We start from the raw sequence: 17,138 nt of genomic DNA, 5'->3' as shown, positions 1-17,138 counted from the left end.
ACTCTTTTTGAATCTGGATATTTACATTAACACTCCAGTACTTTTTAGTACAATCGATTTTAACATGCAATCAGTTTGAAAATGTATAATTAAAAAAAGGAAACATATTAATTGTGTGTATTTTTCTCCTTCACAGTATGAAACAGGAATCCTTGATTTTGCTACCAACTATCCCCGGGATCCATTCAACCTGAAGTTCAAATTGCAAAGCTTAAGCTCCTGTAAGTATCTCTAGGTATAAATTACTTAGTTTGAATGATGTGGAGCTCCTGAAACCATCACTTACAATCCAATTGAGCTTTCAATTTAAATCAGCCATATGCATGAAAAAGCTGTGTAAAGTCTGGCAGTTCATGTTTTTTTTTTTTTTAGAAAGCAGCTACAGCCTGAGTAGAAAAGCCTGTCCCTTGTCAGCAGGCTGCAGGGTGGGACCCTTGCTCTTTGTGTGGAAACCATAGTCTCTCTGCGGAGGTCTAATGCCGCGTACACACGATCGGAATTCCGGCCAGAAAAAGACCGATGTGTATGCTCCATCGGAATTTAGCGGTCCGAATTCCCGCCAGCCAAAAATTTATAGCATGTTCTCAATTTTCCCGACGGAAAAACTTTCTATTGGTAATTCCGACCGTGTGTATGCAATTTCCGACACGCCAAAAATCACGCATGCTCAGATTCAACTACGAGACGGAAGCTATTGGCTACTGGCTACTGAACTTCCTTTTTCTAGTCGCGTCGTACGTGTTGTACTTCACCGTGTTATAAACGATCGGAATTTGGTGTGACCGTGTGTAGGCAAGACAGCTTGAGCCAAATTCTGTCGGAATTCTGTCGGGAAAACCATCAGAGCTTTTTCCAACGAGAATTCCGATCGTGTGTACACGGCATAACACGCTACCGCTGAGTCAGTTTTCTATTCAATGGGTAGCATGAGCTTTGCTGCTCATTTGTCTGCTTACAGTTTGTTTTCTATAAAAATAAAACAGCAGAAAAACCTGTCCCTTGCCAGCATGCTGACTCTAGCCCTCTATGTGGAAGCAGTGGTCTCTCTGCAGAAGTCTGAAACACTCCCTGCTAAATCAGAGCTAGAGCTCTCCAATCAGCAGGAAGCTTGAGTTGTTCTATAGAGAGTGCTCTAACTCTGACTCAGCAAAGGGTGTGTCTGACCCCGTGGCGGCTCGTCCATTAGGGGCACACAGGCCACCCCCCCCCCCCCCCCATCAAAGCGTCCGGCCCCCTGGCCTCTGCAGGGAGAACACTGCTTCCACACAGAGAGGGAGGGTCCCACTTTGCAGCATGCTGGCAGGGGTCAGACTTAATGAAAAAAAATCTGTAAGCGTTTCCACAGCTGGAATGCATTTAGCTGGTTTAAATTGGTTATAAAAGCATACTTTGTTTTTTTTTTACCATAATACAATCTCTGCATTTAGGAAAAAGGCCTGCCATGATCAGCTCCCCTTCCCCGTAAATATTTACCTAGATCCATTTTCGATTCGATGTGTCCATCTGCGCAGCGCAGCTCTCTCTCCCTCTTCTCACAGGACACAGAGGCAGCAGCTATCGGCTCCTGCGGCTGTCAGTCAACTTCCATGAGGCGGGAGCGGGTTGTCTATGGATGCACACAGACCAGCTTGGGAGTGTGACCGTATGTGTGCCCCATATAGCAAGCAGCGGGAGACCCCCGAAGAGGAGGATCGGGGATACTCTGTGCAATGCCAGAACATGCTTTTCTTGATCATACATCACGGGACACAGGAGCTTCATTACATAGTGGGTTATATAGGCACCTCTGGTGATTGGACACTGGTTGACCCTAATTAAGGAGAATTCCTCCCCTATATAACCCCTCCCATCCGGGAGGCACCTCAGTTTTTTCGCCAGTGTCTGGTCGATGGTCACGTAAAACTTAGCTCTATGCGGGTCCCGGCGAGGGCCATAGTGGCTACAACAAACCGGATCCATACCTCGGGCCGATATTTGACTCCCAAGATGGTATGGTACCCGGGCCTCGTCTGCCGAAGACACGAGGTTTTGCCTGTAAGTCCTCTCCATTGGAAGACTGGACTCTGGGACAACCAGACTTGGGGTACTGTTGACTCAGGGCGCCCGTAAGTTTCTGGCAGAGTTTTTTACAAGGCCCAGGTAGGAGGATCTTTTCGTAAGAACCCCAGATACGCCTGAAGGTTGGCTAACAATACCCGCCGTGATGGGTGAAGGCTGGAATTGGTCTGAACACAGCAATTCCTGCGGCGGGGAACAGGTATGGGAAGTCATCCTATATATTTAATATATGAATGGATTTCTTCATTGTGAGTAGTTGTATGTCTTACCTGGTTTCCACCACTTGAGGGAGTAAGAGCAGCCTGATGCATACTTACATGCCTTTCAATACAAACACGCTCAGTGAAATGCCTGGTTCTCCAGCTACTCACGTCTCCTTGCAGTCCCTGCCACAATAAAGGTAAAAAAGGGGTCCCACGCAGATCAGGGGGTCCCATGTCACTCCCTTTGGGTTCTCCTCCCCCCCCCCCCGGATCCCGCGGTCCTCGTGCACGCGCGCGGGCGCGTGCACGCGCGCCGGGCGCGCTCCCGGCCTAATGGGGAGGGGGGGGGTGTGGTTGCCAGCTGTGCACAATCAGGTGCTCTATGCTGCAATGCAGGCGCCAAAACGGCCGATTTAAAAGCCCAGAGCGTCAGGGGACTGTAAGGTGAGACACAGGAGCTGTGGGCTGTAAGCATCCGTGGGATTGGATCCAGGCGAACCCTAAGACACCTACTCAGGCATCATATTGTGCAGTTAAGCTAATATTGATTTATTGTGAGACTTTAAGCACAAACAAGTGATTGCATTTTACATTAGTAACTCTGCTTTGTAGCTCAGTACTATGTCTCCTCGTAAGAGGGTTTCAGGGGCAGGTAACAAAAGCACTGGCAAATCACCGCCTAGGTCCAGGGGTTCCAAAAGTGCATGCAGATTACCATCCCCCTCTGCAAGAGTGGAGCCTGCATCTCAAGACGAGTCAGTGCCCCTTTCAGGCTTTGCAGCCTCTCCTAATGTCGCAGCCCCGGTCTATGTCACTGAGGACTCCCTTAGGGCTTCATTGGAGAGTTTTGAAGGGAGGATAATGAATTTTATTTCTGCTTCCCTAAAAGATAGCAGAAAAAGGGGTAGATCCCCTCCCTCTGCTGAAATCCCTCTCTCAGACAGTTGCTCTGAAAATGAGGAGAGATCCCTATCTTTAGAAAGGGATCATGAGCAGTCGGATCAGTCAGAGGATGAGGAGTTAGTCCCCTCCTCCCAGGCACTCAGGAAGCAGGTGCAGTATTACACTGAATTGGTGCGTACCACGTTCAGAATGCCGCCTGCTGAAGTCGCTACATCCTCTGTCTCTTCCCTGGGAGTCAGGAAAGCCCCACAGACTGCTTGTTCCTTCCCAATTCATCCTTTAATGGCTGACTTGATGTATGAGGACTGGGGACATCCCGATAAACTGTTTACTCCTCCCAAGAGGTTTTCTATGAATTATCCCGTGGAGGAAAGTTTCACCAAGAAATGGGGGGCCCCATCTGTCGATGCGGCTATCTCTTGTGTGAATAAAAACCTAACTTGTCCTTTGGATAATGCGCAGGTATTTAAGGATCCAGCTGACAAAAGGCTGGAAACCTTGTTAAAAGCCTCCTTTTCCATGGCCGGCGCTGTGGTGCAACCTACAGTCGCAGCCGTGGGGTTGTGTCAGTTCCTTAAGGAACAGGTCAAACAAATGTTTGAACTCCTCCCCAGCGAGGAAGTAGTGAAATATGCAGAGATGCCTCACATCTTATGTTTCATAATTGATGCGATTTTGGATTCTGTCCAACAAGCATCACGTTTGTCCCTCATGTTGGTACACATGCGTAGGGCTCTATGGCTAAAAAATTGGGCCGCTGAGATGTCATGCAAGAAGCATTTGGCTGGGTTCCCATTTAAAGGGGAACGTTTGTTTGGAGAAGAACTAGATAAATTCGTCCAAAATATCTCAGGAGGTAAATCTACACTCCTTCCAGTCAAGAAGAGTAAGCGTCCCTCATTCAGGCGTACTCTTTCTCCCGAAGCGTCAAGCTCTAAACAGTGGCGACGGCCTTCCCAGCCCTCCGCTGCTAGAAAGCCTCAGGGCCGAGCCCAGGGACAGAAGAGGACTTGGGGGCGGAAGCCTGCCAAGCAAACCTCCAAGACCTCCTTGTGAAGGGGCGCCCCCGCTCGGCCGAGTGGGGGGAAGGCTCCTGCGGTTTGCAGGCGCCTGGCGGGAGGAGATTCAGGACAAATGGGTGATCTCTTCGGTATCTCTGGGCTACAGGCTAGAATTTCAGAAGATTCCACCCTCTCGTTTTCTAAGGTCAAGGATCCCCAAGGATCCGATAGAGCGGAAATCGCTACTCCTGGCCTTAGATCAGTTACTATCCCAAGGAGTGATAGTAGAGGTGAGCCCGAAAGATCAGGGTTCAGGTTTTTATTCGAATCTCTTCACCGTTTCAAAACCAAACGAAAGTGTCAGACCTATCTTGGATCTGAGAGACTTAAACCGGTTTCTACACATCCAGACCTTCCGGATGCAGTCTATACGCACTGTGGTTTCCTCCCTGCAGGGAGGAGAATTCATGGCATCAATAGATATCAGAGATGCATATCTCCATGTGCCAATATTTCCCGCACACCAGAAGTTTCTAAGGTTCGCGGTAGAGCAGCGCCACTTTCAATTTGTGGCCCTGCCATTCGGCCTAGCTACGGCCCCCCGAGTCTTCACGAAGATTCTAGACCCTCTCTTAGCAACTTTAAGAGTTCAGGGCATAGCCGTCATGGCTTACCTAGACGACTTGCTTCTCGTAGAGAGAACTATAACGAGCCTAAGTCGCAGCGTCACCAAAACGCTAGAACATCTGGGCCGCCTAGGTTGGATTATAAACCTAGAAAAGTCGTCTCTGCAACCGACCACCAGGTTGGATTACCTGGGTCTCATTATCGACACCGCTCAGGGCAGGGTGTTCCTTCCAGGGCCAAAGGCCTTGGCCATTGGAGATCTGGTGCGCCTAGTTCTGGGCAGAAGATCTCCCTCTATTCGCCTATGTATGAGACTGTTGGGAAAGATGGTCGCCTCATTCGAGGCTGTCCCATTTGCCCAGTTCCACTCAAGGCCCCTGCAAAAATGCATCCTTGCGATTTGGAACAGGAAGCCCCAATTTCTGGATCTTCCTATGCGTTTATCCCCCCGGGCACGCAAGAGTCTTGTTTGGTGGTTACAAACCAGAAATTTGCTAAAAGGCAAAACCTTTCTTCCCCTCTCATGGAAGATTGTCACAACGGATGCCAGCCTGACAGGCTGGGGAGCCGTATTAGAGGGAACATGCTTGCAGGGAAAATGGTCTGCGACCGAAAGTCTGTTGCCCATAAATATCCTAGAGATTCGGGCAGTTTACATGGCACTCAGAGAGTGGTCTCACAGACTGCGAGGCTTCCCGGTTCGGATTCAGTCCGACAATGCCACCGCGGTGGCTTATATCAATCACCAGGGCGGTACCAGAAGTCTGGTGGCCCAAAACGAGGTGAATCGCATACTTGTCTGGGCAGAAGAGCATGTTCCGTGCCTCTCTGCAGTCTTCATCCCAGGAGTGGAGAATTGGCAGGCGGATTATCTCAGCCGCCAGCAGTTGTGCCCAGGAGAATGGGCTCTGCACCCCGATGTGTTTCGAGACATATGTTACAGGTGGGGCACTCCAGACGTGGATCTGTTTGCGTCCAGATTCAACAGGAAACTGGACAACTTTGTGTCAAGGACAAGAGATGCACTTGCTCAGGGATCAGATGCTCTGACGGTTCCCTGGAATCAGTACAATCTGATCTATGCCTTCCCCCCGAACCCGCTACTGTCACGGTTCCTGGGAAGGGTCAAGAGGGAGGCGAAGGCGGTCCTTCTAGTGGCCCCGGCTTGGCCCAGGCGACCATGGTTCGCAGAAATCATGAAGCTAGCAGTGGGCAGGCCATGGACCCTCCCTCTCCGGCCAGATCTGCTCTCGCAGGGCCCAATTTACCATCCTGCTTTACGCAGTCTGAATTTGACGGTCTGGCTGCTGAGACCCACATTTTAAAAGGCCGTGGGCTTTCGGGGCCAGTCCTTTCCACTCTGGTCAATGCCAGAAAGCCGGCCTCCAGGCGTATCTATTACAAAATCTGGAAGGCATATGTTTCCTGGTGTGAACCCAGGAGATGGCATCCCAGAAGGTATGTCATTAACAGAATCTTGGCCTTTCTCCAATCAGGCCTTGAATTGAATTTGGCCATAAGCACCATCAAGGTGCAGATTTCGGCCCTGTCGGTCTTTTTTCAAAGACCGCTTGCATCACATTCCCTGGTACGGGCCTTTATCCAGGGGGCTATGCGGATGAGACCGCCAGTCAGACCTCCGGTATGCCCATGGGATCTGAATTTGGTTCTCTCGGCCTTAGTAGCCCAACCATTTGAACCTTTGCATCTTGCTTCGTTAGTCCTCTTGACAAAGAAGCTAGTCTTCCTAGTAGCCATATCCACGGCTAGAAGGGTATCAGAATTGGCAGCTCTTTCTTGTAAAGAGCCCTATTTAATTATCCATAAGGACCGGGTGGTTATGCGCCCCAATAGGTCCTTTCTACCTAAGGTGGTTTCAGGTTTTCATCTGAATCAAGATATAATCCTACCATCCTTTTTTCCAAATCCTCAGTCCATAGAGGAAGAGTCCTTACACACTTTGGATGTGGTTAGAGCAATCAGTCTTTATCTTCAAGCGACTGCTCAGATAAGAAAAACTGACTGCTTATTTATTCTGCCAGAAGGCCCTAGAAGGGGTCAGGCAGTGTCAAAGTCCACTCTCTCGAGATGGATCAGACAGGTTATTTCTCAGGCCTATAGCTTAAAGGGGAAGATTCCTCCTTTTCAGGTGAAAGCGCACTCCACTAGGGCTGTCAGTGCTTCTTGGGCAGTGCATCACCAGGCCTCCCTGGCTCAGATCTGTAAGGCTGCGACTTGGTCATCACCTGGCGGTCTATGTTTATGATCTGTGTCTCCCTCCCCTTAACCTGAGCATTGCTTTGGGACATCCCACTATGTAATGAAGCTCCTGTGTCCCGTGATGTATGATCAAGAAAATGGGATTTTTATATACAGCTTACCTGTAAAATCCTTTTCTTGAGAGTACATCACGGGACACAGGACTCCCGCCCCTCTTGGGTTTTACGTGGTTTCTTATTGCTTTGCTACAAAACTGAGGTGCCTCCCAGATGGGAGGGGTTATATAGGGGAGGAATTCTCCTTAATTAGGGTCAACCAGTGTCCAATCACCAGAGGTGCCTATATAACCCACTATGTAATGAAGCTCCTGTGTCCCGTGATGTACTCTCAAGAAAAGGATTTTACAGGTAAGTTGTATATAAAAATCCCATTATTATTTTTACCTGAGCCCTAGAACTTCATCCGCTATAGTGTCATATTTTGCTCCCCATCGTAGAATGCTCCAGAAGTGACGTTGCGGGCAGAAATTTCGCACTGCGCATGCGTGATGCATTCCAAACACCTGCGCCATGCGTTCCAAAGGATTTGCGGCAATTCAGTGGTCTGCATTGCTGCAAATCCTTTGGAACGCATGGCGCAAGTGTTTGAAACGGATCGCGCATGCGCAGTGCGAAATTTCTGGCTGCAACATCACTTCCACAGCATTCTACGATGGGGAGCAAAATATGACACTACACCGGCAGGGATGCGCTGTTCCTCTGCCTGGGGACCTCGGCTCTTGATTGGATAGATTAATAGCAGTGCAGCCATTGGCTCCCGCTGCTGTCAATCAAATTCAATAGTGCGGGGGCGGGCCGAGTCATACATTCGGCGGCTATGGACGCAAATGCTGGACTCGGGAGCACGCCCGCAAGGTAACCCCCTGGAAGAGCGCTTCTCCCAAGCCCCGGCCCAAGGTCACTGCCGCAGACTGGGGAGCCTAACACTCCATCTCCAGCTCCCACCCTAACAACAACGTCTCCAGCTGGGCTGGCCCAGAGTATTTGAGGAGGCCTGCCCCCTGCCAATCCAAGTTGGGGATTGGTCAGGGCCTTCAGAATACTTCAGACAGCTCTACCACACCTCTCCTCCTATCTTTCCAGAAGGTTCCAGCACGTTCTGGAAATAAGTGGGAGGTCTCAGTGATGCTGCATGTAAGTCATCCAGCTCTCCCTGGATTTCTGCCAACCCAGGAAACAAACAAGCAGGCCTGGCTGCCAGCTCTCACACCTAGCACACAAGAGGGTGCTATGCTTAGAATAGTAATTAAAATATGTATATATCATATTGCATCTATTTTGCACGTATTCTGCAAGTACATGGCAATTAGCAGCTTGCAGTTAAAACAGTTATCAGTTTATCATCTTCTATAGAAGGCTGAAATCATAAAACAATTTTTCATTAACAGTTTATAACATGATTATTGAATGGAATTTAAACTATTCATATCTCTACCAATTTTTTATGACTGGGTTATTTATTTAATCCTTTGGTCTAACCTTGAAGATCTTTTGAAATGGTAAATATGCAGCAAACAGCTTTAAGTAAATAATTAAACATTAAAGAATTAAAGAAAAATAAATAAATAAAACAGCTTTATACATGGTGGATTATAATCAATGGCGGCCCGTCCATTAAGGGTGCAGGGGCATCGTCCCCCTATACATGCATCTAGCCACCTGATCTACATGCAGGGTGCCAGACACATGGGGGGGTGGGCGGTGGGCAGAGGCTCTAATAGGCTTCAAGGGTGGGTTTAGGGGGGAGCAGAGCACTGCGCCCGAAGCTCACCCATTTGTGTGATAATAGCTAATTAATTTTCGCTATTGCAACACTGATTCCTCTCCTGGAAAATCAGGAAGCGGGTCGTGAGATCTGTCACCTGATTGGTCAAAAGGAGATCCGATCTGATTGACCGATAGGAGGAAGAGGGGGGAGGAGATGCAAGGGAACCGAGACAGCAGCCGCCCGCAGCCCAGAGAGAAGCCGCCCCCGCCCATAGCGCTGCCCGCGAGATGGGGTAAGTGCGGAGTCCTGACTGACCAACGGGGGAGTGGTGCTGCCCGTGACCCCCACGACCAGGGGGGGCTTATGTGCTGTCTGTGACGCTAACGGGGGAGGGTGGGTGGAAGGCGACTCGGTGGATTGTTTGCCGCCACCCCCCCAAAAAAAAACACCAGTTGCCACTGATTATAATCATATTAGTTTACTAGCAAAATAGAAGAGAACAATTTATTAAAATCAGTATTCATTTGAAAAATTACAAATGAAAACATCACCTTCCATAAAGTAAGTGCAGTAGGAGAAAAGCTGAGTCTAGCCCCCTTTATGAAGTACTGGACGTTCCTGTGCAAATCCCCTCTATACAATCACTGGCGCAGCTTATGCAGGAGCATAGCAAGGAAAGGGCCCATGGCCTCTCAGGGGCTGAACCTAGATTTCCCCAAAATGACATTCTAAAGAGGAGAGGGGATCGCTTGCAGGATCTTAAAGGGGCAGTCTACCCAAAAATGATATTTCCATTTTTTGGTATATGCTACATAGTTAGCCTGTTTCTGTTTAACTGGAAAGAGAATTATTTTATGGCTGTTACAATCGTAATATTTTAAACTGATATTCTAAGTAAACAATGTATAATTTTTGTATGAAATCTTCATTTTACGAACATTTAATTACTTAAATGACCTTCAGTCATTTTTTCAAATTTCCATCTATTAAATCTTCTGCCCTTGTTGTTTTATCAGTCAGTAAATACCTTATACAGCCCACTTCCTGTTTCTTGTCTGGTCATTAGCCCAGGCTTATCATATCATGCACAGCTCCCTCTCTCTCCCACTTTCATGAGAGTTTGCCAGGAAGGGGGGGGGGGGGGGGGGTGAGTCATACGAGGGCCAATGAGAGCTGCAGGGCTGCAGAGCTGGAGGTGTGCATCTGTGTGTCTGTGTAAATCCAGGAAGTGAACAGGCAGCAGCTTCAGCTGCCCACAGTTAAAATGGCTGCAGCCAGACTCAGTGGAGGGAGATTTCTGCAGCATATTTGGCAAGTACAGAATCGCAGTAGATATAAAATAATATATAAAGTGGTTGGAGGGAAGCTTCAGAATGGCAAAGATGTTTTTATTACAAATTATGTGAGCAGATTGCAGTTCCTCTTTAACCCCCAGGCCAATTCTGACATTTCTGTAATACATGTAAAAATCTGAATTTTTTTGCTAGTAAATTACTTTAAATTCCCAAGCATTATATATATATATATATATATATATATATATATATTTATTTATTTATATATATATATATATATATATATATATTTATTTATTTTTAAGCAAAGACCCTGGAGAAAAAAAATTGTCACACGATAGCTGCGTTGCGTTTTTTTAAATTGTTTTGTGAAAAAATACACTTTAATTAATTTTAGTACAAACAAACACAATATAATTCCCATTTTTTGGTATAACATAAACAATTATGTTAGGCCAAGTAAAAAGGTACCAAACATGTCTTGCTTTAAAATTGTGCACACTCATAGAACAGAGAAGGAGGAACAATGTCAGTGCACAGAATACTGCTGGTCACAGTGGTCCTGGGCACTCCGATCAGATGGGAGAGCCCTAGAAAGGCGATGGGAGGGGGACCCTCTTCCACCACCTGTAAAAGTGATCCGTCAGCTGTATAACCACTTAATAAAAGTAGAAATGTCTGATGTAGCATCAACCAGACCCGTAGATAAGAGGGTACCCCCTGTCCTCTTGTATGGGGCCCAGGCCAGCAGGGGGGCCCAGGCAGCAGGGTGAATCGGATGTGGGCAGGGAGGGTGATCGGTGTGGTGGGGGCAATTAGTGGACCCTATCCCCTGTATGTCTCTCTCTGCAGCAGCTGAAAGCTGGCTTCTTCTCCTCTCCCTCCCGTTGCCTTTTAGTTGCTGCAGAGAGAGCCATACAAAGGATCTGTTCCAGTAATTGCTCCCCTGCCACACCAATCACCCTCCATGTGTACCATATGTTTCCCCCTGCTGCCCAGGTCCCCCTGTGTGCCCCACTTACATTTGCAATGCTGTCGGGTTCCCTCCCCCCATCCCACCGGCAGCTACAAGCACGCAATAGGATCCTTCAGGATTGAGAGTGGGGAAAGGGTCCGGTAAATATGTTGTATCCCCAAACTGTTCCCACAAAGATGGGAGCATGAAATTGTCCAAAATGTCTTGGTATGCTGACGCCTTAAGACTTCCCTTCACTGGAACTAAGGGGCCAAGCCCAACCCCTGAAAAACAACCCCACACCATAATCCCCCCTCCACCAAACGATTTGGACCAGTGCACAAAGCAAGGTCCATAAAGACATGGATGAGCGAATTTGGGGTGGAGGAACTTTGACTGACGTGCACTCCTGATTTCAACCTGATAGAACACCTTTGGAATGAATTTGAGTGCAGACTGCGAGCCAGGCCTTCTCGTCCAAAATCAGTGCCTGACCTCACAAATGCACTTCTGGAAGAATGCTCAAACATTCCCATAGACACACTCCTAAACCTTGTGGACGGCCTTCCCAGAAGAGTTGAAGCTGTTATAGCTGCAAAGGGCGGGCCAACTCAATATTGAACCCTACAGACTAATACTGGGATGCTATTAAAATGTATGTGCATGTAAAGGCAGGCGTCCCGATACTTTTGACAATATAGTGTAGTACGATATATTCATAGTTGTTAGTTACTGTTGAGAGGCATTGTAAGTAGCTAAAGCTTTACTTTACTATGCCTTGTAGTTTTTCTTTTGCTTTTTTTCCATGCTTACATACGGTATCGCTGTCCTTTTTCAAGCATATGAGCTTCCACCATTAGAAGAAAGAAAGAAGAGAAGCAAAGTGAAGCATTTTGAGTTACATAAGCCTGCAGAGCCTTCATGGGATTCAAAACTAATTTTACCGAAAATTCCCTGGCCACCAAAATCTGCCTCCTATACGGTTAGTGTATATTATCTATATTTGTATTATTATTATTTTATTTCCAAGCATGAAGAAGGAATCTCGGCCATTCAGGATTCCATCCATCCTGCGCTGTCGACATGAACTGTACTGCTTACTGGACTGTACCTGGAGGTGCTGTGTGGCAGAGGTTCCCTGGATTACAAGGCTGTGTCAACAGAATCACAACTATTAACATGGACCATCAAATGAAACAAGCGAAACACATTTTTGTTAATGACAGATTCATGTACATGTTGTACCTCTGCTGAGCATCTTGAGCGCTTCATGAACCCCAAATTTCAGAAACTAGGTTTTGCTCGCTAACGCTTCTCTTTTAGAGAGCTGGACCCTAGGATCCAGTACTTTTTGGTAGTGAGGCCATGAAGTGTTTTTTACTGGCAGAGTGCTGTCGCAGGCCCAGGATTGTGGGTAACCTGAGGTTCCCCTGTTCCTGAAGGTTTCCTGAAGGTTTCGGAGCCCCCCGTGAAGGGTGAAGATTGAGTTTATCTCAGATAACCCTGCTGCGAGGAAAGGTAAGGGAGATTTTCTCAGGAATTTCTCCTTCTTTGTATAATGCTGTCATGCCTATGTGTCACCACTGGGGGCACTGTATTGAGCACTCATCGACCTGATGCTGGAAACAGCGCAGAAGCCTTAATTTCTCCTCTCCTTCGGCCACAGGAGGATGGCTTGTTTCAGGTTGGTGACACAGGCATTTCCCTTTGACACATTGTACTTTACCAGGCTAGGATTAATAGCAGCTAATAGCGCTGGACTATAGCCTAGCAGTGTACATTCTTTTGCTTGTAGTACCTCTGCTTTATGCTTCAGGCTATGAGTGGTAATGACAATGGTTTCACAATAAACTAAATCCATTTCCAAAAGAATGTCATCCTCCTCTGAGAGGGATGTGGCTGGTATTTTTTCTTCTACCATTTGTAAATTGGAAAGAAGATTAATGCTATGATATCTCTCCATAGTGGGGCTAAACATAGCAAATTCCCATCTAGTGCTCAGGACCCTGTTATTGAGGAAGCTGGGGATCAGGTAGATCTTCCCAAATATTTGGAAGCTACTTATTTATCCTCTTCCGAGGATCCTAATATTGAAGGAGTAGCATCACAAGATAGGTTGCTTGTGCACTCCCTTACTAAATTGGTTTCGTTCAAACTTTTTGCTGCCTGCAGCGCAGGCTGTTGAGGAACCCACCTGTAATTTAGGTTCATTAGAACCTCCCCCATCTGGGGATGTTTTTTCCTATTCATGCATGGCTAAAAAGGCTTATGTATTCTGAATGGGAATGTCCGGATAAACAATATTATCCTCCTAAGAAATTCTCCACACTTTATCCTATGGAAGAGTATTTCCATGAAAGAAAAAAAAAATGGGGGGGTCCAGCAACTGATGCTGCAATCGCCTCAGTGAGCAAGAATCTCACATGTCCAGTGGATAATGCGCTGATGTTAAAGGATCCAACAGATGAAAAGTTGGAACTTCTTTCGAAAAGGGATATGTCTTTAGCATGTTCAGTAGCGCAGCCGGTTCTTGCTGCAATTGGTGTATCCCAGTCCATTAAGGAGCAGTTTATGCAGATACTTAAGATTCTGCCTGATCAGCAGGTCAGCAACGCACTATGTTTCACAGTAGATGCTATGAAAGATTCTATCATTTAAGCCTCACGGCTTATGCTTGGACTAGTGCATTCTTGCAGAGTTTTATGGCTGAAAAATTGGTCAGCTGAAGCACCCTGTAAAAAGCTCTCTTTTACCAGTAAAGAAGAAGTTCAGATATTTCTCCTTTAAGTGTGCTGCCTCTTCTGTGCCAGGGGCATCAGCCTCTAGGCAGTCTTGACAGCCTCAACAATCAGGTTCAAGGGGAAGACCCCAAGGGCAGCACCAGGGTCAGAAGAGATCTTGGGGCAGAAAGCCCACAAAGCAGGATGCTAAAGCCTCTTCATGAAGGGGCGCCCTCACTCGCTCAGGTGGGGGGAAGGCTCCTGCATTTAGTTACATAGTTACATAGTTAGTAAGGTTGAATAAACACACCAGTCCATCCAGTTCAACCTGAGTGAGTGTCTACAATTGACCCTATCCCTGTATATTGCACACTCACATCAGTCCCTACCCTCAAGGAGCCCACAATTCAAGGTCCCCATTCATATACTAGGGCCAATTTTTTGGACAGAAGCCAATTAACCTACCTGCATGTCTTTGGAGTGTGGGAGGAAACCGGAGTACCCGGAGGAAACCCATGCAGGCACAGGGAGAACATGCAAACTCCAGGCAGGTAGTGTCGTGGTTGGGTTTCGAACCAGTGACCCTTCTTAGTGTCAGGTGAGAGTGCTAACCACTACACCACTGTGCCGCCCATTTCTCAAAGATCTGTCAGAAACAATGTCAAGACAGATGGGTGGCTTCTGCAGTTTTCTCTAGGTTACAACTAGAGTTCCGAGAGTTTCCGTCTCCTCGTTTATTCTAAGGGCAAATGTTCCCAAGGATCCAGAGAAAAAGAAGTCTCTCTTTCTGTCTCTGGATCATCTATTATCCCAGTCTGTGATATCAGAGGTTCCCTTAGAGGAACAGGGCACAGGTTTTGATTCAAACCTTTCACGGTTCCAGAAGCAAATGGAGAGGTAAGACCCATTCTAGATCTCAAAGATCTGATTTGACACTTAAACATCCGATCCTTTCGCATGGAGTCAATCCAATCGCTTGTGTCCATCCTGCAAGGAGGGAAGTTTTTGGCTTCAATCTAAAACAAAGGTGCATATCTCCATGTGCCAATATTTCCCGCTCACCAGAAATTTCTGCGCTTTGAAATATAAAATCATAATTTTCAGTTGTGGCCCTGCCATTCGGTTTAGCCACAGCACCATGGGTGTTCTGAAAGATTCTGGCACCTCCTTTAGCCAAATTAAGGGCTCAAGGCATAACGGTCCTAGCCTATTAAGATGATGTACCTTAAGTAGATCATTCAGTCTCAGGTCTAAACCAGAGTCTGATCATAGCTGTAAACTACCTGGAATCTCTGGGTTGGACACTCAACCTAGAAAAATATTCTTACCCCAGACAAGAATCAGTTCCATTGTAGGACTAATTCAACTTATCAAAACAAAGAAAAATCCTTCCATTCGGCTGTGCATGAGATTGTTAGGGGAAATCGTGGCCTCCTTCGAGGCCGTCCCTTACGCGCAGTTTTCACTCAAGACTGTTTCAAAACACCATCCTGTCGGTCTGGAATAAAAAGATTCAGGCCTTGGTTTTTTCCAATACGCTTGGCTCCCAACGCAAGTCAGAGCCTAAATTGGTTGTTGTTGTTCCAGCAAAAGGGAAAATCTTTTCTACCTGTATCCTGCAAAGTGTTAACAACAGATGCCAGACTTCTAGGCTGGGGAGCAGCCCTGGAAGAAGATTCTGTCCAGGGGAGATGGTCCAGGTTAGAGGACCTTGCCTATCAACATTTTGGAAGATTCAGGCACTACGTCTGGCCCTATAATCTTGGACGGTCAGACTACAGCACTGTCCTGTCAGGATTCAGTCCAACAAGGCCACGGCTGTGGCTTAGATCAATCACCAGGGGGGGCACGAGAAGTCGTGCAGTCCAAAAAGAGGTGAATAATGTTCTAGCTTAGGCAGAACACAGCATTCCTTGCCTATGGGCAATTTTCATTCCAGGAATAGAGAATTGTCAGGCAGATTATTTGAGTCGCCAACAATTATTTCCGGGAGAATGGTCTCTTCACTCTGACATCTTCCTAGTGATATGTCAGAGATGGGGTATTCCGGACATGGACCTATTCCCATCCAGATTCAACAATAAAGTTGACAACTTTGTGTCGAGAACGATGGATCCGCTAGCAGGCGGAACAGACGCATTTGTTTTCCCATGGTATCAGTTTTTTACTGATCTATGCATTTCCTCCAGTTCTGCTACTTCCGTGTCTTCTCCGCAGGATCAAGCAGGAATGAAAGGAGGTGATTCTGGTGGCCCCAGTGGGTCCCAGAAGACCTTGATTTACAGAGATCATAAAGATGGCAGTAGGAGTCCTTCGGACTCTGCCATTATAGCCAGACCTTCTCACACAAGGTTCGGTATTCCATCCTACCTTACGGATGAAAATTTTTACAGGTTTGACTGTTGAATCCCACTGTATAAAGGATCGTGGGTGATCTCCTTCTGTAGTTGCTACTTTGATTAATGCCAGAAATCCGGCTTCCAGAATCATTTACTATAGAGTCTGGAAGGCATAGGTTTCTTGGTGTGGATCCCGGGGTTGGCACCCCAGGAAGTATGTCATAGGCAGGATCCCTGATTTCCTGCAAATGGGATCTGAAATGGAGCTGGCCTTGACTTCTATCAAGGGCCAGATCCCAGCCTTGTCAGTGTTTTTTCAATGGCCTCTTGCTTCCCAATCTTGTTGCGTAGCTTATTCAGGGGGTAACACAGATTATTCCCCCTATCAAGACACCTCTAAATCCTTGGGATTTAAATTTGGTCTTATTGTCTTTGCTGAATCAGCCGATTGAAACTTTACGAGAAATTCCCTTGGTTCTTTTGACAAGAAAGATAATCTTTCTGGTTGCCATTTCTTCTGCTTGAGTATCGGAACTAGCGGCTCTGTCTTGTAAAGAGCCATATTTGATCATGCATAAGGATGAGGTAGTTTTATGTCCTCATCCTGAATTCCTACCAACAGTGGTAACAGGTTTCATTTAAACCGAGATATTATTCTTCCTTCTTTCTCCCCAGAGTCTCAATCTAGGGAAGAGAAGGCACTACATTCCCTTGATGTAGTAAGAGCGATCGGAGTCTATTTAAAGACGATCACTCAGGTTCACAAAACACATGTTTTGTTTGTACTGCCAGAGGGTCCAAAATGTGGACAGGCAGCGTCAAAATCCACCATTTTCCAAATGGGTTCGTCAAGTGATTGTTCAAGCTTCAGCTTAAAGAAGAAAAATTCTTTCTTGCCATGTTAGAGCGCACTCATCCAGGGTGATTAGTGCCTCTTGGGTGGTGCATCATCAGGCTTCTATGGCTCAGATCTGTAAGGTCTTCGGTTCATACGTTTATCAGATTTTATCAAATCGATATTAAAGGTCATGGGCACAGTATACTGCAGGC

The 17,138-nt window shown here is 46.8% G+C and overlaps 1 protein-coding gene across 2 annotated transcripts in view; it reads left to right on the top strand.

Annotated features, from left to right (window-relative positions):
• CUNH7orf78 (chromosome unknown C7orf78 homolog) overlaps window positions 1-17,138 on the top strand; it is a 39,850-nt gene that overhangs the window by 14,165 nt on the left and 8,547 nt on the right. For both annotated transcript variants that reach the window (XM_077490716.1, XM_077490715.1), the window contains exons 3-4: window positions 137-221; window positions 11,869-12,011. In XM_077490716.1, coding sequence (XP_077346842.1) covers window positions 137-221; window positions 11,869-12,011 — 228 coding nt within the window. The remainder of the gene's footprint in view (window positions 1-136; window positions 222-11,868; window positions 12,012-17,138) is intronic.

This window comes from Lithobates pipiens, unplaced genomic scaffold, assembly GCF_037356315.1.
Source record: "Lithobates pipiens isolate NorthernLeopardFrog02 unplaced genomic scaffold, aLitPip1_a1.2 Scaffold_19, whole genome shotgun sequence".
NCBI lineage: Eukaryota > Metazoa > Chordata > Amphibia > Anura > Ranidae > Lithobates > Lithobates pipiens.
Note: the sequence above shows the minus strand (reverse complement) of the source record. Positions and strands in the feature narration are given on the sequence as shown.